This window comes from Bidens hawaiensis, unplaced genomic scaffold, assembly GCF_021521415.1.
Source record: "Bidens hawaiensis isolate Kalapana, Puna unplaced genomic scaffold, B.hawaiensis_p1.1 tig00007427_1, whole genome shotgun sequence".
In the NCBI taxonomy this organism is placed as follows: Eukaryota; Viridiplantae; Streptophyta; class Magnoliopsida; order Asterales; family Asteraceae; genus Bidens; species Bidens hawaiensis.
The window spans coordinates 299,949-327,447 of NW_027491518.1; the positions used below are offsets into that span (position 1 = coordinate 299,949).

The following is a 27,499-nucleotide window of genomic DNA, read 5'->3' on the forward strand; positions in this document are numbered from 1 at the left end:
ATTCCCCTCACTAGGGATGAGATCAGGACCGTACCCGTACTCATACCCGTACTTGTACCCGAAAGTACCCGCAGCTAAAATCAATAAATCTTGGTACCCATACCCGTACCCGAATTATATTTTACAGGTACGGCTACGGGTACAGGTAATTTAGGTACGGTACTCGCTTTGGTACCCATTTGTTCTTTTTTAAAAAAATAAAAATCTCCACTAAACTAGGTATAGGTAACGGTACGGCAACGACAATCAATTATCTATAATACCAAAACCGTAATACCATAACCAAAACCGTAATACCGAAACCAAAACATAATAAAAAAACTAAAAATGAAACATATCAACCATAATATAAAATCCATTTAAAATCAAGTAATGAATACCAAAACATGCAAAATATAAAAAAAATTATCAAAATATTTAAAACAAAATTAACTTATAGAAAGAAAGTCAACATTCGTTTAATCTTCGGTACTCATCTTTCCATTTTCTCTTTTTCTTTTCTTTGTTTAATGTTTCCTCAATTTCTATAGAAAAACAAGAGAGAAGGTTAATATGTGTAATTTAATGATATACACAATTACACATACATGAAATAAAAAATATGAATACACAATATATGTATATACGCATATAGATTGAGAATGAAGTTATTCAACTAATATATATTATGTTTTGAAAATCTCGCTTGAAAGTTAAGTCATGAGTGTTGGAAACCTAATAAAATCACCTACATATTCTAAACGGGTACCAGTACCCGTAATACCCGTACTTGTACCCGAAAGTACTCGTACCTATAATCAGTAAATTTGGGTACCCATACATGTACCCAATAGACACGAACGGGTACAGATACGGGTACTGAATATGTATGTGTACGGGTATTTGGGAAAAAAATCTCATCCATACCCCTCACCATAGAGGATAGTCTAAGTGTTGATTTAGATCCAACTCCAACTTCAAAGCAATCCTAAGAGCATTCACAACAAGCTCCATCCCCCTAGGTCCAAATCTACGTGGCGGGCGGCAAACTCGAGAAAAGTCAATTTCACCATTGTGGAGAGAGGTCCTTGAGAAGAAAGTTTGCTTATGCAAACTTGAATCAAACTTTGAGTAAGATATTCATTCTCTCTTTCTATCTCACATACATATATATACACACATTATATGTATATAACTTTAATATTTTTTAATAGGTTTGTAGAGGTTTGTTGTTGTGGAAAAAAGTAATGTTTTTGAGAAAAGTTTGAAATCTGATGTGGCGATGATGTGGTGGTTTATGAAGATTTGTTGTTGTGGATGCTCATTCACATCACATCCCCTAAATTTATGTGAGGAGAGTATGTAAAATATAGGGTGGGTTTTTGAGTGGTTCTGAGTGTAAATTATAGGGTGGAGAGAGAAAAGGTAGTGATTTTTTTGTAAATATAGGAAAACTTTGTTTGTCCCTATTTATTTTTTAATATTTGTTGAATTGGTTGTGAGTAGTAAGAGGGAGAAAATTGTAATGATAAATGTATAAAAAAATATTATTTAATTGAACATGAGAGAGAAATGTAGTGTAATTATAGAGATGAGGATAAGGGATGGGATGAGAATGCTTTGAAAAACCTCATACCTTCTCTTTATAGCACTAGAGTTCGATTCTCCAATCCAACAAGATATCAGAATTAAAAAAACAATGTGAGTCACACCAAACCAGAATTGAACTTGAGCCAAAAAGCAAGACATATAATTGGAAAATTTCCAACTATACCGGGTTAAAAGTAATCCCAACTGCTCTAAATATAACATGGTTCCAATCAAACATGTAACAATAAGTATGTGACGTGACTTGTACGTATCGAACCCCGTCCTCCATAACTCTTGAACATAAGTATCAAGTATCAACCTGCCGAATCCGGGTAGAAGCAAAGACCAAATCCACTTTTGTAATAATCATATTTCAACCTTCCCAATTCAAGCTCATATTTTGATTCTTATTAACAAAACAACTAAACGAATACTAGACAACGGAATAAAAAATAAAATCTCTATATGCTTATGTGTATAAAAAATCTTCTCATTCTAAATCTTCCAAAGCATCCATCATGAAGTCATCAATATGGCTTCAATCACACTTCTCTTGTTCTTTTGCATCACAATTGAATCCATCCAAATGACTAAATCCCTCTATCACACTACTTGTTACTAGTATTTATAGTGTGAAATCTTTGTCCTTGGTGTGATGGTGACAAAACAATGATTAATCCCTTGCTTTTCTAAGGACTGATTCTAATTATATTGGTGCTTAAGTGTTTGCTTCTTCAATTAGGATTGCAACATGGTATGGTCTATGGAGTGAGTCATCGTCTTGCCATATAGAAGAGAGTGCTTCATTGATATAAATTATAGATGACAATCATGAGTCATTCTTCAAAGAGTGAGCCTTCAAAGAGTGAGTTAACTTGGACAAAAATATATTGTACATTAGTTAATTTAGGTCATATGAAATTAATCAACAAGTTAACCTGGGTCTTACAAATTAGTTAATTTGTCATAACAAGTAACTATTATAAAACTTGTTAGCTTAGAAGAGTCCAAATGGGTTAGTACCAAGATGACCATTGTTTGTTTCTAATACCTATTTGTCATCGCTGACACCATCGCGACCACCACCATCCACCGCCATTAACGTCACCACAGTCCCACTGCCACTGCCGCTCCACTACCACCATCACTGATGCCTCCACCACCGTCGCCACTGCCGCCCCCACCACCTTCAACACCACCCTGTAGTCGTTCCCATCACCGTTGTCATAACCTCACTATCCACCATAAGAAAAACCCGTTTTAACTCGAACAAAGTTGACGCTTTAAATGAATAGTCAAATTAAAAAATAGTCATATTAAAAATAAAATTCCAAGCGCAAGGCTTTAAATGTAAGCATTTTTTTTTTAATTTTTTTAAATACCCTTATAAAATCTAAATAGAAACTCTTTGACCCCGTTAATTAATTACACTTTATTCAATATTAAACGAGACATGCATAGGTCGGTCTATTTTATAATTAGGTTATATTAGAGAAGCACATAAACTTGTTATTGTTTTTTGTATTGCATTCTTATCGTATAACTTTAAACCTAAATTTCAAGTATAAGTAACATATGATTAGGTATGGGATGGACAATGTACCGGTGCCATACCCGGAAAAAACAAGTAAATTATAAACTGAAAAATACCAATATCGAAAACCAGAAAAACAAATGTGAAGGACTCTAGAAACCCGGTTCAGTGATAGGAAAACGGTCATACGGGTCATCTCTTATTTATTTGTAAGTTTCAACGAGTCAGAGACGCCAGGACGGAGGCCATGGATGAGCTTGAGTTTCAACGAGTGCTTCATCTCTTCCCCGTTGTTCGTACTCGCGATTATAATGTATGTATTTCAATTCCTTTATCATATTTATTTATTTATATCATGAACCCTAGATTCGATTTAATCAATTTCACCTTACCTTACACTTTGCCTTTCAACAATCAAATATCTTTCAACCTTATAACTCTTCTGGATCGGTTAATTTCAGATTTAAAATTAGGCCACGAGTTTAGTTCAACTGATTTTTATATATTGTTACAGTGCTTAATATACATACATACATACATACATACATACATGCCTCTTAACAACTAATGATGCAATTATTATAATATAATTTTAGGCTGAGACCGAAGTGCAAAGACAGTTAACTACTCAGGCGTCACGCAGGGTATGCTATGCTCTTTTTGTCATTCTTTTCTGGATTTTTTTATTTTTTGAGAAAATATTGATCCTTTTATATATAACACAAACCGAACTACATCTGGATAATGGGTAAGCGAGCAACAAGCTGCGCCGCTATCCCCTTTTGAATCGCAAAGCCTATTCTACTAAATATAAATCCTTGGTTCCTCGGGCTCTGCGAGTCACTTTGGACCACCTTCTGCACCCGTTCCAAGAAGCGAACCGCCTCGGGAGCTAGGGATCCAAAAGTGTCGAAGGCAAATGGAATGAACACGTGCTGATTCTCCAAACACGATGTCTCATGCTTAGCAACCTTCCTAGACTCCGCTCTCAAAACCGCCTGTCTCGGTACGAAGCCACTGTCTCTCAGCCCCACCAACGGGAACACCCCAGTGAGGTCAACACACGCATGCTTACCCCCTGCCCAGCCAAACACAAGAACTTCCGCAGGATGCAGGGTAGATCTTCCCTCACACGGATTAGTCAAAAAGTTAACAGGTGCCTCTTTCTTGGCTGAGATCCCGACACGTCTAAGCACATCCCATAACACATCTCTAACCCAATCATGACGATACTTGAATCCTGGCAATTCCTTACAGTGAAGGGCATGCTCACCGAATCTATCCAAACAAGCTTTTTTACAAATGGGGCATAATTCATCTGGAGGGAAAAGGGGAATCATAAGCCGGTATTTAAGGATGGCTCTGTATTCAACTGCCGACATCCGTTGCCCAAGACCTTCAATGGGAACAACAGTTAAAAAATGCCGGGCATGAGCCCCCCTGAGACAAGCTAAAACTGCCTTTTGTCTCGGGGTCATATCGAATCGCTCCTTCAAATCATGTACGTATTTACCATAAAGAGCACTTGCCAAGGTTTGTTGAGGTTTCTTGGGGGCGGTCTCCTTATCAGTAAAACCGCCTATATCAAGATTCGGGAGAGTTGTTCCAATATTACCAAGTGCAAAAGAGTAGTCTGGATCTACCCCCGTAACCCCAGCGTTTCGCAGGACGTGGTCCTGCAATTTCCACGACTGAGACCTGGAAGCCACAAATGCATATGCGGAGACATCCTCAGCCGAGAAAATTCCTAAGCCTCCGCAACGCATAGTGAAGGAAGCCAACCTCCACCCTCCACTGGAGGTCCCCGAAATGCGGTCCTCCACACACAACAATATCTTCAATTGCCCCCCGCAGGCCCGCATCAAAGATGGACACAGCCTCTTTGACATGTTCAGGTTGACAGGTTCGGAGCCCAAACACTAACTAAGCAACCCCCATGCACGAGCGTAACAAAAGGAGCTCCCTTTGGGGGTCCCTCAGGTCCGGTAGGCGTTTCATAAGTTCAACCGCCCTCAAAGCTCTTTTAGTTGCCAAAGACCGAATAAACCCTGCATCCAGACTAACCGCTCCCCTCAAGAGTTTAACTCCCATCGCAGGCCTGCTAATCTCTCCAGGGAATAAACCCGACACTTTCTTCGAATCATCACATGACGGCCAAAAAACCTCTGTTTTTCGAATATTAAGCCTAAGCCCTAGAGACGCCCCCTCTGAGCGAATAATGCCCAACGCTCTAGCGACCTCCTCAGCCTTACCAATAATAGTGCCATCGTCTAAATACCAAGCATGGAAGGGCAAGGGACACGTCCCCTGCACCCTAAGGATGAGCGGATGAAGGACCAACGCAAAAAGAAGAGAGTCAAGGGGGTCCCCTTGCTGCACCCCAGTAAAAGCCCCGATATGAGTATCCCCCACATATAAACGGGCGGGGCGGGCATATAAAAACTGGACCCGTGGGAAGATGGATGGACATATGCAGTTAACTTCCCTGAGAAGGGTCGTCTGATCCACCTCGTTGAAGGCGTTAGAAAAATCAACAGTGAGCATAGCCAGGGACCCGTCAGAATGAAACGCGCTCAAAAATCTGTTAGCACTATGCAATACCGCTTCTGTCCCATTAGGGATCCCAACCCCGAATTGGAAATCCCCTAGATAAGCAGCCATCTTTTTCCCTATTTTACGCATAGTGACTTTCGACACCAATCTTCTCCAAATGGCCCCCACTGCGATGGGTCTAATTCCATTGTCAGGCTTCAACAGGGGGGTCAACGGTGCCGAAGCAATGAACTCCGCTAGAACTTTTGGACAAAGCCCCCCAAGCCACAAGTTGACAACATCAGTGATGGCCTTTAAGAGCCCGGAGGCGGTCGGAGACCCCTGGCCACAGAAAGCGTCTAAAATATGTTGGGCCCGCAAACCATCCCTCCCACAAGATGTACCTTTCGGGAAGGTTTTAATACATTTCAACACACAATCACCGTCCACCTGCAAGGCTGGTTCCGATGGCACGACGGAGGGCATGGTCGGGGGGTCCACCACAGGATGTTTATCAATCAATGCTCTCAAAGTATCCCCCCCGGCAGGCGCGACCCCGGATGAACACAGGACTTTGATCGCCGCTGTGTAATGGCCGTCTACTACCTTCCGGAGACACTGCTTGATATTGCCCCCTCTCTCTTCTTTATGTTGGCAATCCCACATCACTGGAAGTTCAAGGAGCGGTAGCACCAACTCTTCTAAACCTGCCCCATCTTTCCAAACAGCCAAAGCCCGCATAATGGAGCTACATTGAAGCGATTTTCTGTTACCGGACCTTCGTTCTTGCCTAGTAGCCAGTTTGACAACACGTAACGTGCAACGAGGCAACAACAAAAGTTTAACCCACGCCTCAATAGACCTCGGGGCATCCACCACTTTACGGAGCCCCCCTGACAAAGCCTAGGCAAAAGCCATGCGACACGTGGGCGGGATACTCTTGACAGTGGCAATAGGAATGGCGAGGACGCGCTCAAGGAGAGCGACATCTACCACAAACGTCTCAGACTGACCACTCCCAAGTTCCACCTGCGAATTGCGGGGTTGAAGGATCCCTACAATAAAATCAAAGTCGCCTCCTGCACGTGGGGTACATTTAACAACTTTTCCGTGCAGACAAGGCCTATTCAAGGCATGCAGGGCCATGCACTCCTCGCATAACCAGTTCTTAAGCAAGCACAAGGTTTCGACAACGTCATTGTAGAGTTCCAAGTCCGAAACAAGACGCTCCTTTAACTGATCTCTCCTTTCCTTTACATTGAAGTGATCCCGCTGAAAATGCATGAGTAACCTAGAGTACCCCTTGTATCCCGGGATACCATCTTTGCAAACATGAAAATTTTTAAAGGGGCAACGCCAAATCCCCGTGCCCGAGCTAGGACCGGGCTCTCCACCACAGGCCCTCATAAATCACTTAAGAAATTAAAACTTTTTTTGTTTTTAGAAACAAAGGAAATTAAAATAAAATTTGGTGTTGGCATTTAATTAAACACCTAGCGGGCATTACTAGCGAAACCTCCAAACTAATGCCATTCAAAACAAATCGCCCAGAAAATGAAATGCTAGAAGACCAAATAAGCAAAAACCGAGAATGGGTGATGACGGTGGCAAAATAAGGGTGGAGCAGTGAGGTGGAGATTGGGGGGGGGGGGTAACGGCAGTGGCGGTGGTGGGTGAGAGGCGGAGACGGAAAGGGAGGGTTACGGTGGAGCTGTGAGGCGGAGATGGAGGTGGTGGGTAATGGAGGTGGTGGCATGAAGTTTTTCGGGATTATGCTTGCTCTCTATTGATGTATGAGTTTTTAGAGATGTATGTGTATGTGTTCACCTACGTTTTTTAGAGATGTATGTGTATGTTTTCTGGATTATTTTTTTGTTCTAACCCTTTTTAAGTGATAATAGATACGAGAGCGTATGAATTCACAAATTGACGAGACTGCAAGGGACAAAGCTATTGGAGGTTTTGATGGACAAGGTGATCGCATTTCTAGATACTATATACTTATACAATCTTGAATCTTGATATAAGTTTGTTGCTTTTGTGTTTAAATTGTATTTGTATTCTTCTGTTAATGTTTAATAGATGCGTTTTGGGAGAAGCTAAAAGTTGCTGCTGCAAAGAAGGTATGGCATTCTGTTTCTATAATCGTTTTTTTTTTATTTTTACACTTTTTTCAACAAGTGTGAATTTATTATCAAATAGAAAGTTTCAGTTAAGTTTTGTGTTCGCAATTGATCCAGTCAATTTTGTTTGGTAGAATAGTTTGATAATATAATTATGTGAAGAGTGAATACCTGATCTGTTATAAAGTTTTGAGAAATTTTTAGAACAATATGACTACATAGTAATCTATTTATGAATTATGACAAGATCACTTGTGAGGTAACCAAGGGGTCATTTTAGTATGCGTCAGGCTGGATTTTGTTGTGATCGCTTTTTGGTTCTTCGAAAGTGTTTCGTGCTCTCAATTATAGGAGAATATTGTTTAGAAAAATAATATAAATCGAAGTATAAAGTGATGTAAGATGTATGTATAGTGGGCAATTGTCAAATGTCAACCCGTTTAGCATGTTCCATTTTTAGTTAAGTGTTTTAGTTTGATATTAACACAACCCAATAACTGATTCGTTTGGGACCATTACTTTATATATACCTGTGAACATTGCCAGGGCTATTCTAACTTCTAAGTGCTCAAAGTCGGCTCGTTTGTAACCAGCGGATTGGTTCAGCTCGGTTTGTAAACTAGCCGAGCTCAAGCTACTCTAAGCTTTTGCTCATTTAAATTAATACCTAAATTTTAAGTTTCTAAATTCTGCATTATGGGCATGTTAAAAGTATTATTTTTATTTTTATACATCAGTATGTGTAAAAGATACAGAGTTTTAAAAAAAAAGAGATGGCTTGACGAGTCATGAGCCGACCTCGAGCTCAACTTTTAACCTCTTTAAGATAAACAATCTGGGCCGACTTCAAACCTGAGCCCAAGCCCAACCTGGCTTGACTCGGCTCGTTTACAAGAGTGAATCTCACCATGTCTGCTCATATTGCAGGTCGGTAATGCTGATGCAGAGGGGTTTGTGAAGGCATTCCAACATGTTTACAGGAAACTTGTGTGTACCCGTCTCATGTTTTCATATTTGTGTCCTGTTTTATGTTATAAAATAACAACCTAACCTTTTTGATCATCTGTTTTTTTCAGGTTTTCGAGGAGTTATCTTTAACAGCTGCTAAACGTTTTGTTAATTCATCATAAGAGTTGACGTCATCTTGTTTGTTTTCTCACAGTTTTCTTTCATGCTTACCATATAAAACTTGATATATGTAATTGTGAGTTTATATAATTCATAAATCCGAGTTTGATTGATATTAGACTTTGAAGATGATCATGGACTTGCTTATCGTTTCAGATTGGCCTCTTTAATCTGTTTAATTAAACGGCCTGTGCTTATGTTAAATTGTTTAAATGATATATATTTTCGTTCAAGGAAACTCACCAAGTTGTTTATGAACTATTTATTACAACCTGTTTACTATAGGTGGCAAAAATGAGTTAATTTGGGCAAAAATTAATTGTATATGGAAAAAATAAATTGTATACAAGACTATGTATATAAAGCGGGGGGAAGCAACCTCTATTCCTATGGGGTAGAGATAAGGTTGTCTGCATCTTATCATTCTCAGACTATATAATAGTTTTGCTATTTGTAGGATTTACTGGGTACGATGATGATGATGATGAAGACTATGTGGAGCGGGGCGTTTATGGGTGCCCATAACGCCTCAAACACCACCCCCAGGGGCGTTATGGGGACAAATTTGGCCTTAGGCACCATGCGTATAACGCCCCAAACTCACCTTTTTCAAAGATTTTTTTGTTCCGACCAATGAGAGTGGATGTATGGACGCTATGCTTCATGACCACTACACATGGTCTAACTAGAAATTACCGAACTGAAGATCAAAATTATTTACTCATAATCCATTTTGCATAAGTCAAATCTTAAAATTAACAAATCCCATCTAACTCAAATCAACATAAATTCCATTTGACTCAGATGCAACCTTCTTGGACCTGTATAGTAGTAGTAGTATTTGTTTCTTCTTGGAGCTTTCATTATAGAATGTAAGGATCACTTGCTTCTACACATTTAAACCTTCCACGGATAGATTCGTTCCCAGTAACCTTCTTTGGCTTCTGCACAATAACCGTGTACCACTCTTCTGCACTCGGCACAAATTCCGCCCTGTAAGAAACTTTACATCCTACCACTCTCGCTTCCCACACCAATGTGTACGCCTACACTGGATCACATTTTCTTAGGGTTGTGTTTTTTTAGAAGTTTTTTATAGGGATATTGGTTTTTAATACTCTCAACTTTATCCCGTTGGTAGATAACACTCTCAACTTTCACTTTGTCTCCCACCAGTCCCAACTTTCACCATATTTGTTTTTATCACTCCCCAGTTAACTCAAGGCTAACACTGTTAGTGGAGACACTGACGTGGCATTCTTTACAATATTTTCTTAGTTAACTCAGCTGATGTGTCTTGACTACATGGAAATTACTTTTTTTTTTATCAAACATCAATTAATATACTTATATCAAGCCCTAAAACATCCCTACCATTAAAACTGTGTATCTTCTAATGGCATCAAACAATTGCAGTAGACTTGATGGGTGTGTTTTGGCTTTCGGTTTAGGAGTTAGGATTGGCGGTGAACGGCGGGAGTGGATGGGTGGTTGGCGACGGTGGAAGTGTAAGCAGTGGCGGTGGTTGAATCAGTGGCGAGGGAAAGTGAACGGTGGTTGAGGTTTGTGATTTGGATGAAAAGGTGTGATGAAGACTATGGCGGTGGCGGCGATTAAGATGAACACGGGCAGGTGTCGGTGTGGTTGTTGTTGGATGGCGACACCGGAACTGGTGAGGGTTGAATCAATCGGTGGCAAGGCTTGGGTCTCCGGTGTTGTAGGGTGTTGTGTTGATGAAGATGATGGTGACGGCGGTTAAAGATCAGAGATGATGGCTCAAATTGTTTAATATAAGTATATTAATTGATGTTTGATAAAAAAAAGTAATTTCCATGTAGGCAAGACACATCAGCTGAGTTAACTAAGAAAATATTATAAAGAAAGCCACGTCAACATCTCCACTAACGGTGTTAGCCATAAGTTAACTGGGGAGTGATAAAAACAAATACAGTGAAAGTTGGGAGTGGTGAGAGACAAAGTGAAAGTTAAGAGTGTTATCTACCAACGAGAGAAAGTTGAAAGTATTAAAAACCAATATCCCTTTTTTGTAAGAGTAAACTGCGGTTTTCGTGCATATGGTTTGTCTAAATTTGCGGTATTAGTCCAATAGTTTCAAATTTATTATTTTCGTTCATGTGGTTTCATTTCACTTGCAATTAAACTCGGCCCCACTAACTTTGTTAAGTTTGGTCGTTAAACTCATCAGCGTGCCCCTCACATTAGGGGCATTTTTGGCCTTTTTCTCAAATATACCCTAACCCCTCACATGAGGGGACTTGCGAATTAGGACCGGGTATTATTTGGGGGGGGGGGAAGACAAAACTGCCTCTCACGTGAGGGGCACGCTGATGGGTCTAACGACAAGGCTTAACGGGGTTAGTGTAGTCGGTTTAATTGCAAGTGAAATGAAACCACATGGGCGAAAATCGCATATTTGAAACTATTAGACTAAGACCGTAGATTTAGACAAACCACCGGGACAAAAACCGCAGTTTACTCTTTTTATAAAATTGGTTATTTCAGCTGGTGCTACGTTATGGAGACTAGTCCACATATCATATGAGTTGTATGACTTCTGTAGCACATACTACTTTGACATTAGCCCATTCAGTTATATCATGTGGTCCCACACAAACATTTTTCACATATCATATATGTCCATATATAATTTTCCATTTATCATACATGACCATATAGCATTTCCCATATATTATAAAAACTCAAATAAAAATCTTATTTTTCTTCATATGGGACCGTTTAACATTTTCCGAACCTCATCTGTGTCGTAGAAAGCTATATGGACGGTATGATATGTGAGAAGTGTTATACGTGTTGTATGGCCTATCAATGGTGTATGGGTGATTTGCCAGTGACGTTGGTATATAGCTTGCCACTTTTCAAAAAGCTTGATTTTTGTTTTCAATTGTGGTTAGTCCCTATCGAAGATAGCTAGCTATGTCTAGGACTTACCGTATATCAAACGTGTAACATCCCAAAATTTGCAATAAATAATATTTTATATATTATCTCTCATGGTGGACAAGTTTACTTAAGACGGTAAATAAAATAATAATAAAAGAGGGAAAGAGAAGTAGGCTAATTAGAGAGAATTAATCATGGACTAAAAAGGAAAGATGGGCCTTAGGTCAATGGGCTTAAGGGAGTATAAATACCCCTTAAATCCTAAATCTTTCCATTTCCATCCATATTTTCCATCTTATTCTCTCTACACCTCCATAACACACATAAACCCTTTCCTTTTTCGGCCGCATGATAGAAGGTGAAATCTAAGATTAAACCAAACCAAATCCGGGTAGATCCTTAACATACAAGCATAATACAAGAATAAAGATTGACAAGCAAGCCAAGCCGTAACCTAGGAACATCATAAAGGTATGTTCTTTAAGTTAAAGGTTACATTTTTATGAACGTTTTTCCTTGAAACTTAACCCTAGAGTAGATCGGGTCTAATTAGTTCATAAAGTAGCAAACTTGATGCTTAAAATGGATGAAATGGACTTATGGTTAAATACGGCTTGTAAAGGAAACCCTAGATCTAGCCTAGAACGTTTTAACCATATAAAGGTTTGAGCTTTATAACTAAAAGGGTTAGATCTTGCAGCCATGGTGGTCATGGGTGTAAAACAGTTTTGAAAAATGGCAAAAAGGGGTAAAAGTTCATGAATTGAACCTTAGAACAGTAGCAGAGCATGGTAAGAACATAAAAAGTGGAAAGATGAACTGAGCTGGGTGTTCTCGGCAAGAACTGAGGGTTCTCGGCCAGGCACGGGTTTTCGGTCAACCCATGTTCTCGGTCAGCAAGGGTTCCCTGCCAAAGAGTTCTCGGCCAAATATGAGATCTCGATCAACACACGAGTTCTCGGTCAACACACGAGTTCTCGGTCAAACCATATGGGTTCTCGATCAAACAAGGGTTCTCTGTCTTGAGTTCTCGGCCACAGTTCTGTTGGGCCTGAACCCAAATTGGGCCAGATGATGGATTTTTGGACCTGATTTAAATAAGCCCAGCTTAGAAAATAATTAAAAAGTCTAATGGAAAATGTGTTAAGGCAGTTAATGAAAATAAAATTTTTCCAAGCTGACCTGGCAGCTTAACCCCAGCCAGGGGCTCTGTCCCTTGGACCCCGCTGCCAGGGGCGCTGCCCCCGGAACCCCGTTCGTTGTGGGTTATATAAAGATAGAAATACGACATGAGTAGTAATAGTTAATTAATACATGTGAATATTATACAGTTAGCTGTGCACAGCTCAAGAAAGGGATTACGATTAACGGTGAACGTAACCGCATTCAGGTGAGTTTCTAGCCCCATTTATGTGTTATGTTTTCGGGGCTGTGTGCATACTCGATGTGATTGTTAATACATTTATCCTAAGTATAAGTGTATGCCTTATGTGATTATGTGAAAGGTAAGAATGATGGCTTGTCGGTACGTGAACGATCTTCGGATATTGCACGTGCTGTCAAGATATAATGTTATGTATAAGCTATGAATGATATGTATGTATGTTATGAATGAATGTAAGAGATAGAAAGGTAGAAAAGGGACTGGACCCTAATAATATCCAAGGCAGATCAAGGGACCGAGCCCTTTAATAATCTCGAGGCAGAAAAAGGGATCGGACCCTGATAACTTCCGAGGCAGAAAAAGGGACTGGACCCTAATAATATCTAAGGCAGAAACGGGACCGGACCCTAATAATATCCGAGGCAGAATAGAATAGAGTAAAGTAGAATTTGATTTATGAGAGTATGAACGGAAGTATGTATGTATGTATGTAAAGTATGTTATGTTATTAACTAGAATTCACTCAGCGTAGCTGACTTTTAGTATGCACGCAGGTGAGTAGAATGAAACAGCTCGCTTGAGGGGAGCACATGGCATTGAATAAGAGGCTGGCATCGGAAGATGTTTATGTTTAATATTATGTTATTTTGAAAGACAAGGTGTTTATTCTAAGACAAGTTATGGATTAATGTAATGCTTATGAAAGTTTTTATATTCCGCGGTTGTTTTTATTAACTCTGATGATTAGAGCTAAGTTGATGAGTAAATCCAACGTCCAAATGTGAGGCACCGGTAACGGGGCCTTACAAAACGAGTATTCCAATACACTTTGTCTTAGTTGAAGTTGCTATCTTTCAATGCTGCCAACTCCATGACAAAACTTTGGTCTTCTTGAAACCCATATCGTCACATCGATACCTAGCACATCAGTGGGTTTTAGAAAGACCAAATCAAAATTATTACAAATTACAATACCTCGGGAGCATGAAGCTCAACTATGTGTTGGCAAGAAGGCTTGATGACCTCTTATGTGACACAATCACTAGTGGTGAATTCTTGGTCACCTTCCTATACAAAATCCACCATACTGAACCGGAACTAGCTTAGGTGATATGTATTTAAAATTGCATGAAAAAAGTTTAGATGCATAGATTACGAAGTTTTATACAAGAATTGTTTGTTCAGTGACTTACTGGAAGGGGGTTTCGATAGTATGTAAAGGACCTATAGACACAAACTTGCTTTTGGTCTCTTAGGTGAAGAATGGACTATCATCTTGTAGAAAGCTTGCTTCTACCAAGGAGCATTGATGAACAACTTGAAAAATACAACAAACCAATCATAAACTAAATCATGTAGCATGCTTAATTTTATAAAGTGCAAAGTGAATCAAGATGAATAGATGATACATTGATGGTCTTAACTCGCGGCAATAAAACACATTGTTTTTTGTATGCATGTCGCTGGATATTTACATAACTTTTTTATAGGGTAAATTTACAAAATACATAATTTATTTATGTGGTCCATTGCAGATCATGTCCTCTAACTTTAATAAGTAAATTGACGTCTCTAAAGTTCACATGATGAAAAGTGCGACACTATAAACTTTAGTGACACTTAATGTATTTATTGAAGTTAAAGGATAAGATTTGCAAGTGATCCAAACATAATTGATCCCTTTTCATATTCTCATAGGTTTCTAGCATCACTTATAAAAATATATAATATCCTTTTGTGTCCTTGTGGTTTTCGGACGGATACACATTGTGCCCCTGAAAGTCTTTAATATATATTTTTTAGCTTTTTAATAATATATTTAATATATTTTAATAATAAATGAGTAGGAGTTAAATTACCAAAATGACCTACATGCCTGATACATGGCATGACGGGGTTTTTGGATAAACATTAATTAAAAGGACAAAATACGAGACACTTTATCTTTCAAAGGACAGTGAGTAAAAGTGAATTTATTAAATGACCTGATCAATAAATTGACTATGCTTAAAGAACAAAAAATTGTAATTATATCTTTATTTTATCACAAAATTATTTTTTTAATAAACTAGGTTCTTTAAATTCTTATTTATAATGGTTAATTTTTTTTATAAAAAAAATACCTTTTCTTTGGAACTAGTCGTTGCATATTTTAAAAATTATTTAGTCAATACTTTTTATCCGTTGGACTTTCAAAAGTTAAAAAAATATATTATATTTTATTTATAAACGTTGCACACACGACCCCAAATGACTCCCCGCCCGCTCGTATCCAAAATCCACACCTACTCATCCCACCCGAAACCAAACGAACCCGTTAATCTAAGTCACATGACTTTGCGTTGAAGATGGTCTTATTTATTTATAACTTAAAAAGAAAGTTTTTATCATTATAATCTTTTCCTAATTTTGGTAAAAATTACGTGTAAATCCATAGAGTTTTTGTTCCGCTCACCACGCAAGAATCTTGGTCTCTTATCCGATTTGACGCAAGAATCTTGGTCTCTTATCCGATTTGACTAGAATTATGATTTATTTCTTCTTCTCAATTAATAATAAAAATAATAATAATAATAATAATAATATATTGCGTCCCATTCATTCATCTTAAACCTCAAATACACCATTCGATCGGCCAATCGGGTATCTTCTTCTTCTTCTTCTTCAATAATAATAATAATAAATTGTATTTGCAAGTTAGGGTTTACATCAATCACTATTGATGATAATTATGAGTGAGTTGATTTAAAAGGTTAGGGTTATGATAATTATGAGTGAGTTGATTTAAAAGGTTAGGGTTATGATGGAGTTTTGATTTGTGTGTGTGTTACAGACAGGATGGGTGGAAGTTCAGTTGATGATGACTGGGAGTTGACATCACCTGCTCTGCGAACACTTGTTTTGGTTGGAAGGACCGGTAACGGCAAGAGTGCCACCGGTAACAGCATCCTTGGAAAGAAAGAGCTCTTTCTTTCCAAGGCCAGCTCGGGCGGTGTTACCAGTACCGTGCTGGAAGATGGCCAGATGCTTGATGTCATTGATACTCCTGGTATAAAACATTTTTTTAATACTCTGTAAACGAACGAACTGAACCTTGCGATAGAAAGTTTGTTTGTTTATTAAACGGACGAACACACACACACACACGACAGTGTTTGCTTATTTATTAAACGAATGAACATCAGCACATGTCTTGTTTTCGTTTACTTATGTTCGTGAACGTTTGTTTGTTTACATTCGTTCGTTTACTTTCCTTTATGTTGGTTAGTTTGCATTCATTTATGTACGTCCAATAGCTTAATGTTCACATGTACTTTTATTGGTTTTCGTCCGGTTATGTTCATTCATCTATGTTCAGCTATGTTTGTTCATGAACCGTTTGTTTCAAGTGTTAACAAACAAACACACACACATTCATTTTCTTAATGAAGGAACATGAACAAGAAAAAATTATCTTATGTTCGTCTGATTGTTCGTGTTCGATCGTTTGTTTAGTTAATGTTAAAAGAACAAACATGAACATGTGCTGTTTGTGTTCATTCGGTTTGTTTACCTACCTATTGCTTCAAAAATTCAGTGGCGGAACCAAGGGGGACTGTTGATTCTCGTTTACCAAAGTTCATCAGATTATAATTATTATTAAATCTCAAGTTATATTAAGAAGCGCTAGAGCAATTATTATTACGTTACAGTTTTGAAGTAGCGCAATAATAATTACTCTACTTCATTTCGTTTTAATATAATTAATATTGCACTACAACAAAATGAACTACGGTAAGCTGTAGCATAATTAATTACTTTAGTGCAAGCATAATATACTCTAGTTCAAGTGTAATTTATTATTACACTACAACAAAATAAATTAGAATAATTATTATTACGCTGCATTCCAAACTGTAGCGTAACAATAATTATTCTTATTCAAGCATAATTACGCTAGTGGCTCTCACTTCTCACACTTCACATGTTAAAAGCTGTTACTAATATATAATATAAAATCTGGCATGAAAAGACTATTATCGGGCTGTCTTTAGTTACGGATGTTTACTTTTAGACTGCTAACGGCAAACACAAATGCAGGTCTGTTTGATTCTTCTGTTGATACTGAGTATATTGGTAAAGAGATTGTGAAATGTATAAATATGGCGAGGGATGGTATCCACGTGGTACTTGTTGTCCTCACAGTTCGGAACCGGTTTTCAAAAGAAGAAGAAGCTGCAATAAGTAGTTTGAGGACTTTGTTTGGGAGCAAAATTAATGATTATATGATTGTCGTTTTTACTGGTGGAGATGAACTTGAGGAGAATGAACAAACTTTGGAAGAGTTCTTAAACGACTGTCCTGAATCATTAAAGGTGCATGTTAATACCCAATATTTTTCTATTTTTTGTTTTCATTTTCAAACTTATTAAATACTAATCATCAGCCAGTAATTAATTTTCTTTTACTTGTGTTCTCCATAAAGTAGGTTATATAACTGTTTAATAAACATGTCGTGTTAAAAAATAATCAGTCTTTTGGCTTCACTTGTCATTTCTAAACCGTTTAATAAACATGTCGCGTTCGGATTACATGTTTAAACTGTTTAGTAAACCGTGTCGTGTTCGAGTTGACTTGTCACCTATATAACCTGTTTAATTAAACTGGTTTGACACGTCAATCGGTTTAAAATTAGAATATAAAAGCAAAAAAAAATGCATATGTTAAAGGCCAACCTGTTTATGACTGTTTAACCAATTTAAATACAACCTATTACCCGCCAACCTGTTTATGACCCATTTAACCTCTTTGCAACTTGATTACAACTTTAATCCATTCATTACAACCCGCCACCCTCTTTATGACCCATTTAACCTGTTTGCAACTTGATCATAACTTTGATCCATTTATTACAACCTGCCAACCGGTTTATGACCATTTTAACCTATTTACAACTTGATTATAACTTATTTACAACTCACTGACATTTTTACAAACTTTCAACTCGTTCAGATAAATGAGTTATACGTGTCGTGTTCCAATTACACGATTTTAAGTGTGTCTAGATTCAGGTTGACTTATTTGACAGTTGACACATATAAGTCCGCGTACAGATTCGTAAATTTAACCCAAAATCGGTCAACCCGACACGATCGCCACCCCTACATGCCATAAAGTGGGGTTAGTTTTGGAAATTGAAAATGGTATTATTCACGAGTTTATTTTTCCTATTGGAAACTATTGACTAATTTAACTATCGTTCAGGAACCCTTAGCTTGTGTGGGGATAGATATGTCGTTTTTGATAACAGGACAAAAGATAAGAACAAGAAAACACAACAAGTTCAAGAACTTCTGTCTCTAGTCAACATGGTGTTGACTAAGAATAACGGGAAACCTTACACCGATGAGATTTTTAGTGAATTGAAGGTGAACAACGTTATTTTTTATTACCATTTTTTAAGAATATTCTTTTAATCCAAATTGAACAATTACTTGACAGAGAGGGACTTTAAAGCTTCATGAACAAACCGAAGAAGTTCAATCGTTGCAGGGATATACAAAACAGGAGATATCTGAGCTCACAGAACAGATGCATAAATCATATGAGGAGCAACTCAAAAGAATAACTGAAATGGTATCTTTACAATTTACTGTCATTTTGATTTTACACTGGTTTTGATATAAATCGAAAATCAACTGAACAGGATTGCAAACTCGGTTTTGGGTTCGGTTATCGGTTCCACAACATCTTGCATGTTTGGATAACTGAACCGAATTTAATCAAGTAAACCAAGTAATAACTAGATTAATCAGATAACTGAACCCGATTTGTGAATTTGGTTTTTGGTTCCACAACTCTTGCTTATTTGAATGAATAAACCGGATAACAACCGGTTTGATCGGATACCAAACTGAACCGTGAATTCAGTTTTCTGTTCTGTTATTGGTTCACCATATCTTTGCTTATTTGGATAACCGAATCGGATTCAATCGAAAAAATCGAATAATAACCAGTTTAAGTGGATAACCAAATTAAACCGAATAATTCAGTTGAATTCGGTTTGGTTAGACACACATAAATTTTTTTTTAAAAAAAAGAATAAACTGCATAAACTGATTTTCGATCCGATGATCACGCTCATAGTTATGGGCAGGTCATGTCAGATTGGGTTGACCCGCATGTCATATTATGTTAAATAATTAATGCCTTAAGCTTGATTACAAAACTTGTGTTATTAAAAATTTAATCCAAAATTTTGTATAAAGCATTTTAGGAGTTTTCTGAATACATTAAATTTACTCTTCAGGCGAGTTTTGACCAGTTTGACTCATTCCTTATATTTGAAAGAATTTAGCAGACCCATTTGAAATAAACATAATCATTATGGGTGTGCATGAAACCGAAATAACCGAACCCAAACAGAAACCAACGGGTTGGTTCTATATTTTTGAAAATAACAGTCGGTTTTGCATGTAATTAAAATAAAAAAACTGAACCGTGCTATATGAATTTACATTCTTGCAAAATTTTAGAAATATTTGCTTTATTCAACTAGTGTAGTGCATGAGTTTGTAGCCTAGCATTGCAAATAAATGGATATATGGTGTAATCGTTTCACAGGTGGAGTCGAGGTTGAAGGAAACAACAATTAGACTTGAACAACAGTTGGCAGAAGAACAGCTTGCACGGTTGAAGGCTGAAGAGACGGCTCAAGCTGCTCAAATAAAATCAAATGATGAGATCCGTAAGCTGAGGGGGACTTTAGAGAGACCCAAAGGGAGACCGAGGAGCTTCATAAGAGAGCTGAAAGTGGTAAATGTTTAATTTTGTAAGTCAACTTCGGCTCCTTTGTCCGGAAAACTTATGTATGTATTATATTTTCTATCACAACTGCTTGAAAACGTATGTCTTATGTTCCAACTCACTTGGAATTCTTATATGTGATATAAATCTAATGTTTGGATCTTGATATCATATGATTTGCAGCACCTAAGTTTAAAATATACAAAGTGACAAGTTCATTTATATGTGAAACATATAGAGTATAATCTTTATTCAGAGATACCTAGATAATTAGACAAAACCTAACCCAAAATTGCATCCAACACAAACACACAAAACTCTTATGACTTTATGCTTCATCTTAAATGTCACCATTTAGACCATTTATAAACTCCTCATCACATTCCAGACCCATCATATATTCCGGCAAAAGACAAACTTCGACACCCATGCTCCCGCCACCCTCCCGACCCGGAAACATTGTAATTTTCCCATCCGCCTTGTTTGCACAACCGCTTCTAGCTGCCACTGCTTTCCCCAACCCAAACTCACACCCATACATATTAAACCTCGGTGAGCTCCCAATGCTAACACTGTTCGGATCAAACACCCCACTCATTTTCATTATTGATGGGCTTTTACACCATGAATGAACCCACTTTCTCACTACAGTATCATCATGGTTCCTCACCGCTTCATGTAACCGCAATGCCACCCAACCAAGCCCGTTAGCCAACAACTCCCCCGCCGTTGCGGTTCCCCTCACCAGTTGCACCGGGTTACCAAAATAATCATCCGGCAAAGGTGGGTTCAGCCTGTGCCGGTTACCAATCGCAAGTTTGCACACGGTTACAGTGTCGGGTTGGCCCCGCCTTGCTCGTGTTATGCTCCTCCACAAAAGCGCGGACACTGCTTGTAAACTCGAGATCTTTTGTGTGTTGCATTCGGCGTTCGCCTTTGCTTTGTGTTTTGAAACCGAATACAATGAGATGTTGAAGAATCTTTCTTTGAGATCATGTGGAGATTGCAACCGTTCGGTGAACTGATCGTGATGTGTATACGGAAGATTGACGATATGATCACATCCTTCAATGGGTGTTCGTCGAAATGCGCGTGATTTTGATATGAAATCTGCGGTGTTGGATTGGAATGTTTCGCTCCAAGCCGCCATGAACCGCCAGAAAGAAGTTCCATCGGCAACGACGTGGTTAATGGAGCCTCCGATGAAGATTCCGTCCACAAGCTCAGTCACCTGTGAGATTTCAAACAACTTAGGAGAGAATAGTGTAAAACTATTCATTGATATAATGATGGAAACTAGGTTAATAATACATGATAGTTTGAAATAAATAAAAATGCTTTGGCTTTCAGTTAATATCAACAATAAAAATTGGAGTTTTTTTTTATCAAAATAGAGAAATGGGAAAAATTATTTACTAAAACGGGGAATTCTAAATACCAAAATAAGTTTTTCTTTGTTTTCTTTATTTTGAGTAATATCTTATAATTCATTTCTCTTTGTATTGCATTCCAACACCTATTATTTAAAGTGTACAATTGAACTAAAATCAATAAACAGTTATCGTTAGTTTATATATATCAAAATAAATATTAAATTTACTAGTATAAATATGTTAGTCATGTCCTAAGAAAAGTTAAATTTCTTTTAGCTAAACCCTAAAAGTGACGATTTCATTTATTTAAATTAACAAAACAAATTACGTTTTATATTATTACGTAGCTTCGTAAAAAAAAATTATTCTCTCAACTCAGCATAGTTTTTTTTATTAAGTTATTATGCTTCTTCTTTTTTTATCAGCCTATATTAAATATAGTAAAAAACCATTTAAAATAAACTTTAATATTAAGAAAAGAAGCATAGAACAAAGCCAAACAAAAATTAAAATTGACGGCCTCAATATCATGTACAAACAAAAATAAAAAAGTGTCGGTTCGCTAGATCGCTCGATATGAAATACAACTCGCTTAACAACTCATTCTTCTACCACATCATCTATGTCATCTTCATCTTCGGCTACGTCTTGTTACGTTTTATTTCATATTTAAAGTTTATTTAGATGGTTTCTTTAGTTCTATTTAATATAGTTTTGATAAAAATTTTAAAATAAAAAAAATTATATTAAGTTAGTAAAAGAAACTATGATGAGACTGATTGAAAAAAAAATTAATACCAAGTGGGTTTAATGAAAAATAAAGAGAAACGGGTTATAAATATTGTTCAAAGTAAAGAAAATAAAGAAAAACCTATTTTGGTAAATAGTTTTAGAATTCTTCATTTTAGTAAATAGTTTTTCCTCCATCCCCATTTTGGTAAAAAAAAACTCTAAAAATTGTAATAACCAATCGCAATATAACCACTACGAGGATGCAGCATTGCTATCGGATTTATTTATAAATGAACACAATCATGAAATATATATATATATGGGAGAGATATTTTGAGAACCTTGATAAGTTAAGTAAGAACTCAATATGGACTACACATTTAATTAAATGAGTATGAAATATGTGGCTGAGAAATATATATATAAAACGACCCTATTTTTCTCTATATTTCTGGCCGTATCACCGTTCTCATCAACCACAACCTAAATAGCCTAAACTAGGTTAATAATTTATTTAACATCATAAATATAATAAACAAATGCATTTCTGTATATTAAATAAAATAAAAATACAATAAACTTAAATCATTTACCAAACTCTTATCTCTTTTATAAAAAAATCTGAACATATGCACATATAAATGATTATTCACTAACATATTAGAAAATATGTACACTGAAATTGAATGATTGGGATGTTCGACAATCAAAATCTCAGTGGGTTTGAGAGAAGGAGATACGTTTGTGAACACATTATCTAGTAATGATCATAATTGGTTCCGTGTGCTAGATAATTTCTTTTTGAAGTTCGAATTTTATTAATGATTAATTAGATGGAGTATAACGTATGAGTATACGTGACATTTTATGTGGACATGCTAAGGTTTGCTTTAATAGGTTAAGTGGATAGATAATTGAAATATATATTAGATCAAACATAAAACGTGTATAATAAACCAAATCTAAGAAAATGAAAAAGCACCTATAAACCAAAAATTTATAAAACACTTATGAATCATTTGATTAATCCATTCGAAAGCATATTATTTATCTACTCAATTATATTAGTAATCACCCATTCCTAATAAGAAATTACCTAATTGTCTACGCAATTATATATGGTTCAAAATACTTGTACATAATATTAAATGCTTAATATTATGGTTGTTTCATATACAAATCAAACTGAATGGACAGGGACTTAAAGCTCACATTTGAATAATTATTTTCATTCTATATAATTTAATCAAAAACACATCTTTATAAATATATTAATAAATTTGTTTATCTTTATATTTAATAAAATAATTTTTTTTTAATTTTTTTATTATATTTTTTCTTTCTTACACTCAACAGTTATGTGACATATATGTATATGAAATCATTACCAATCCATATGTACGCCATACTTTAGAGAATATGATGTAGTGCAAAATATGATAGAATTCTTAAGTTTTGTATTAAATTTATATTGTTTGAGATTATATGGATTCCAATGCGAATACTCAAGGTAAACATCCCATAAATGAAATCATCAAAAAAACCACTCGCCCAACATGAATAATATTTGCTTTGTATAAAGAAACTGAAAACCAGATATAAAAGATATTAATAAAATACTAACTAGCATAGTGCTAGTGCGATGATGTGACGGTGGTATTTTTCAGTGCCATACTCATTTTTAACAAATATGGTATATGGTAGTTGTACCTTTGAACAAATGTTTATTAAATCAAACTATAAAACCTTTATAACATATTATAAAATTGATGTTAAAAAGCCAAGTTATAAAAGTAAAGGGCCTTTGGCCTAATCTTTGTTGAGCGCTAACCAATAATGGGTTACACATATTACGTGGTGCTAGACACGCTTTTATCGGACCTGTTACATGTAAACAATGGTCTCCACGTAACCAGTGGCGAAAATCAAGAAGCAAAGTTGAATTATATAGTAATTGACTAATTTCAAATAAATCATTTTTAAACCAACATGTTTTGGCCCGAATATCCCATTCCGACCCGACACCGTTTAACCCGAAACTTGCTTTTGACATGACCCTTTTGACTCGAACCCGTACCCATTCGACCCGAACCAAATTAACCCCCTTTTGTATCAATTTGTTCCGACCTTAACCCAGTTTTACATATGACCTGAGCCCGCCCGCCCGACTGGACCTGTTGCCAGTTCTAACTATAGCAATATAGAAATCTCACACTCAAATTAAAGAGAATAAAATGCTCGTGTTTATGATGTAGTTTTTTTTAAAAAAAATATTAGTGTGTGAAAAAGTTATGACCATTAAAAAGTCATGGATATAGTTGGTTTTGAATTAGGGAGCATATGCGTAATTATTCCTTAAATTATATAAAAGTGATTGAACTTGAGGGACCAATATTGTATTTGTTTTTTTGCGAATATTAAGACATTAGTGATAAAAGACCAAATTGTCCTTAATAACTCATAAGCTTATGTATTATAGATTTCAACCAAAACAAATAATTTTGTACATCTTAATAAATTTTAAAAGATTTTTGCAATTTGCTTTTATATATAACATAGATAACTATCATAATATAAACTAGATGTACAATAATAATCAATCAACTTAATTAAAATTAGATGGTAATCAAATAATAATAATAATAATAACTAGGATAGATAATAAACTCGGTTAACAACCTGAATAGACAACAGCGGCAATGTGTGACCGTCGTGATTGATGGCGTTATTAAGGTCGAAAAACGAATGAGCTAGCGGCACGTCTGTGGTCGTAAGGATGTCGGAGACAGTTACATCCGTGGTCGCGTGCACAAATTTGATGCCGAGGCTTTTTTGGGGGTCTAAGTAGATAATATATGAATGTGGGTTAGTTTCTTTTCGAGTGGCTAAACGGCCCGCAAGAGGGTAAAAATGAGTGAGAGTAGTGGAGAGAGAGCGACGAAGGTCGTCCAAGAAATCGGTTATGGAGAAGTGAAGATGTTTATGAAGTGGTGGCTTTGAAAAAAGAAGACCCTTTTGGCTGTAGTTGGCAGTGAGGAAGACTAGCTCAAAGGGAGTCAAGTGGATTGGTTGGTTTGCGTCTGGTGGGAGATTGTGTGATGGTTTGATGAAGCATTCGGAGACACGAGTAATACACGGGGGAGCCATTTGATAGGTATGAGATTTGTGGAGAGTGATCACTCACTCACATTTCACTAAATAAATTGGCCTATCTGTACAATTGCTGAAATATTTTTTCTGTTATTGTGGTCCTAAGGAGGTGCCATTGGTACGAAGGCTTGTTTTCTTTCTTCCTTTTCTTTTATACAAATACTAGCTTTTATCCCTCGTAGTATGGGGGTTGTTTTACATTTTTCGTTTCTAATAATTATATTTTTATGGATTTTAATTTTATTTATCGTAACGAAGTTAATATTCTTAAGGTTTGATAATGAAAGGGTTTCTCAAATAAATGAGATGTTATAACCCAGCTTAAGAGCTATCTGAATTTGGTGAGACCCATGACCCACTTATTTTTTTTTCTATAAGTTTGTTTCTTAATTATAAATAATATCTTTCTTTTTCAATATCGAATATTAATTTTTAGTATATTTCTATTTTATAGGATTTTCATGTCAAATATTTGGTGAAATTAGTTTTTAATTTAATGGGATGTTATAACCTGTTTAAGGGCTATATGGGTTTGGTGAGACCCATACCCGTGAATTCGGGTAAATGCATGAGAAACCTTCATTTACAAATAAAACAATCTGATGACTTGAGAAAACATTGGAAGGTTTCGGATATATATATTTAAGATATATATATATATATATATATAGGATTAAGTTCATGAGAGAAATGGTTTATTGCGAGAAATGCTTTTAACCAATTATATTTTTTCTTTTTATTTCCTATTTTCTTAAATCACAAGGATAGGTTAGTAAAACCTTTTGAATTTTAATTTAGGTAAATTACATTATTTATGAGAAAGTTACCAACCTAGATAATCGTTTTTCTTTGTACCAGATTGTATAGACTATTTTCTTTAGTCAACCATATCTATAATATTTAAACAAAAATATCAACAGAAGAAATTTTTTTTAATTTTATCAAATTTTCATGAATGTTACTTAAATAGCCTACACAAAGTTGATGAAACTCTACACAAAATAACCTACACAGCTAAAAACAATTTTACACAATTGCTTTTTTATTTAGGTTTTCATTCGTAAAAAAAACATAAACCTTACACAAAATAACCTATACAAATGAACTTTGATTGTTATCCATCCACAAAATAGCCTACACATATGGCACCGGACTTACACAATTGTATACCCTACACATTATTTTAATAATACCCTACACAAACAATATACTACAACAAAACATATTTTTGTTACCAAAAAATAGCCTACACACATAGCACCAAACCTACACGTTGTATAATAATACCCTACACAGTAATTTAATAATATCCTACGCAAATGATATACTGTAACAAAACATATTTTCAAAACCTACATCGTAAAAAACATGCACACATTAAAATTTAAAAGAAAAACGTACACACCAGCTTTTTGATACATGAAAGTTATAAGTGTTGATATAAAAAAAAAATTCTAGATGAGCATTAATTTAGGTAATATGACAATGAGCATTAGTTATTTTGGGAAAGTTTATGTTAAGCATTGATTTTGAATTAAATGTGTCAATAACCAGATGACATTTCTACCCTTTTTATTAAAAAAAGCTTATTTTAATGTCATGGTAATTACAAACATGTCATTTTTTTATTTCAACCATTAATTACACATTATCAATGGTTCAGATTGATTTCTTGCATTACTCACAATAAACTCACTTCTCTCTTGAACCATCCCCTATATATATATATTTATAGGGTTAAGTTTTATTAAAATAATCATTATCGTACAAAAACGTACGTGAATCACGCGCAAGTTAAACAAAACGCTTAAAGCCAAAAAAAAAAACGCTCAATTGAATTCCAAACCCTAATACGCTCAAGAAAAAACCAGTTACGCACAGGTCAAAAAATGATTCTTGTTTGAATGAATTAATGATTAATTTGATCAATTTCAAAGTTTAATTGATCAATTGCTAAAACAATTGCGCAAAATAAACCGGTGAACAAAGGGGAATGGCGTTGTGTTTTTCTAGCGAGTTGTCGAACATTCCTTTTCGACGCCGGTAATGGTGACGGGGGAGTTTTGATGTCAGCGAGTGGTGGATCAATGGATTGGAGATAGATTGACTGAGAAGATCGATGGTGATGGAGGAATGTTTGATTTAGGGTTTCTGTTCTTTAGAAATCAAAGGAGATGAATGTCTCATACGTTTTTGTACGATTAGAATTATTGTATTTTATCTTTTATTTATATTTAAAATGGTGTATTTTTCTTATATATATATT

At 36.1% G+C, this 27,499-nt stretch overlaps 3 protein-coding genes across 3 annotated transcripts; 2 read left to right on the top strand and 1 right to left on the bottom strand.

The window, feature by feature from the left end:
* Window positions 1-3,312: 3,312 nt before the first annotated feature.
* LOC143635285 (uncharacterized) lies at window positions 3,313-8,976 on the top strand. The gene is made up of 6 exons (XM_077103154.1): window positions 3,313-3,416; window positions 3,700-3,747; window positions 7,537-7,609; window positions 7,718-7,758; window positions 8,686-8,745; window positions 8,835-8,976. The coding sequence occupies exons 1-6, from the start codon at window positions 3,351-3,353 to the stop codon at window positions 8,886-8,888; spliced, it is 342 nt and encodes a 113-aa protein (XP_076959269.1). The 5' UTR covers window positions 3,313-3,350; the 3' UTR covers window positions 8,889-8,976.
* Window positions 8,977-16,027: 7,051 nt separating this feature from the next.
* Window positions 16,028-20,131, top strand: LOC143635278 (immune-associated nucleotide-binding protein 9-like). Its single transcript, XM_077103151.1, has 6 exons — window positions 16,028-16,241; window positions 17,273-17,581; window positions 18,275-18,352; window positions 18,437-18,600; window positions 18,674-18,808; window positions 19,796-20,131. The coding sequence occupies exons 1-6, from the start codon at window positions 16,031-16,033 to the stop codon at window positions 19,997-19,999; spliced, it is 1,101 nt and encodes a 366-aa protein (XP_076959266.1). The 5' UTR covers window positions 16,028-16,030; the 3' UTR covers window positions 20,000-20,131.
* Window positions 20,132-20,249: 118 nt separating this feature from the next.
* LOC143635286 (putative acetyltransferase At3g50280) lies at window positions 20,250-25,230 on the bottom strand. The gene is made up of 2 exons (XM_077103155.1): window positions 24,763-25,230; window positions 20,250-21,209 (listed from the first exon to the last, which is right to left on the bottom strand). Exons 1-2 carry the CDS (start codon window positions 25,228-25,230, stop codon window positions 20,319-20,321), a joined length of 1,359 nt encoding a protein of 452 aa, XP_076959270.1. The 3' UTR covers window positions 20,250-20,318.
* Window positions 25,231-27,499: the final 2,269 nt, after the last annotated feature.

What these genes read in the sequence shown, in the direction of transcription:
- LOC143635285 (XM_077103154.1), top strand. Translation starts at nt 3,351, where the DNA reads ATGGATGAGCTTGAGTTTCAACGAGTGCTTCATCTCTTCCCCGTTGTT. An exon ending in CTACTCAGGCGTCACGCAGG is followed by an intron (nt 3,748 to 7,536) that starts GTATGCTATGCT and finishes AAGTGATAATAG; the next exon opens with ATACGAGAGCGTATGAATTC. An exon ending in TGGAGGTTTTGATGGACAAG is followed by an intron (nt 7,610 to 7,717) that starts GTGATCGCATTT and finishes AATGTTTAATAG; the next exon opens with ATGCGTTTTGGGAGAAGCTA.
- LOC143635278 (XM_077103151.1), top strand. Translation starts at nt 16,031, where the DNA reads ATGGGTGGAAGTTCAGTTGATGATGACTGGGAGTTGACATCACCTGCT. An exon ending in CCAATATTTTTCTATTTTTT is followed by an intron (nt 17,582 to 18,274) that starts GTTTTCATTTTC and finishes GACACATATAAG; the next exon opens with TCCGCGTACAGATTCGTAAA. An exon ending in TCAAAAGAATAACTGAAATG is followed by an intron (nt 18,809 to 19,795) that starts GTATCTTTACAA and finishes ATCGTTTCACAG; the next exon opens with GTGGAGTCGAGGTTGAAGGA.
- LOC143635286 (XM_077103155.1), bottom strand. Translation starts at nt 25,230, where the DNA reads ATGGCTCCCCCGTGTATTACTCGTGTCTCCGAATGCTTCATCAAACCA. An exon ending in TGCCGCTGTTGTCTATTCAG is followed by an intron (nt 21,210 to 24,762) that starts GTTGTTAACCGA and finishes GAAATCTCACAG; the next exon opens with GTGACTGAGCTTGTGGACGG.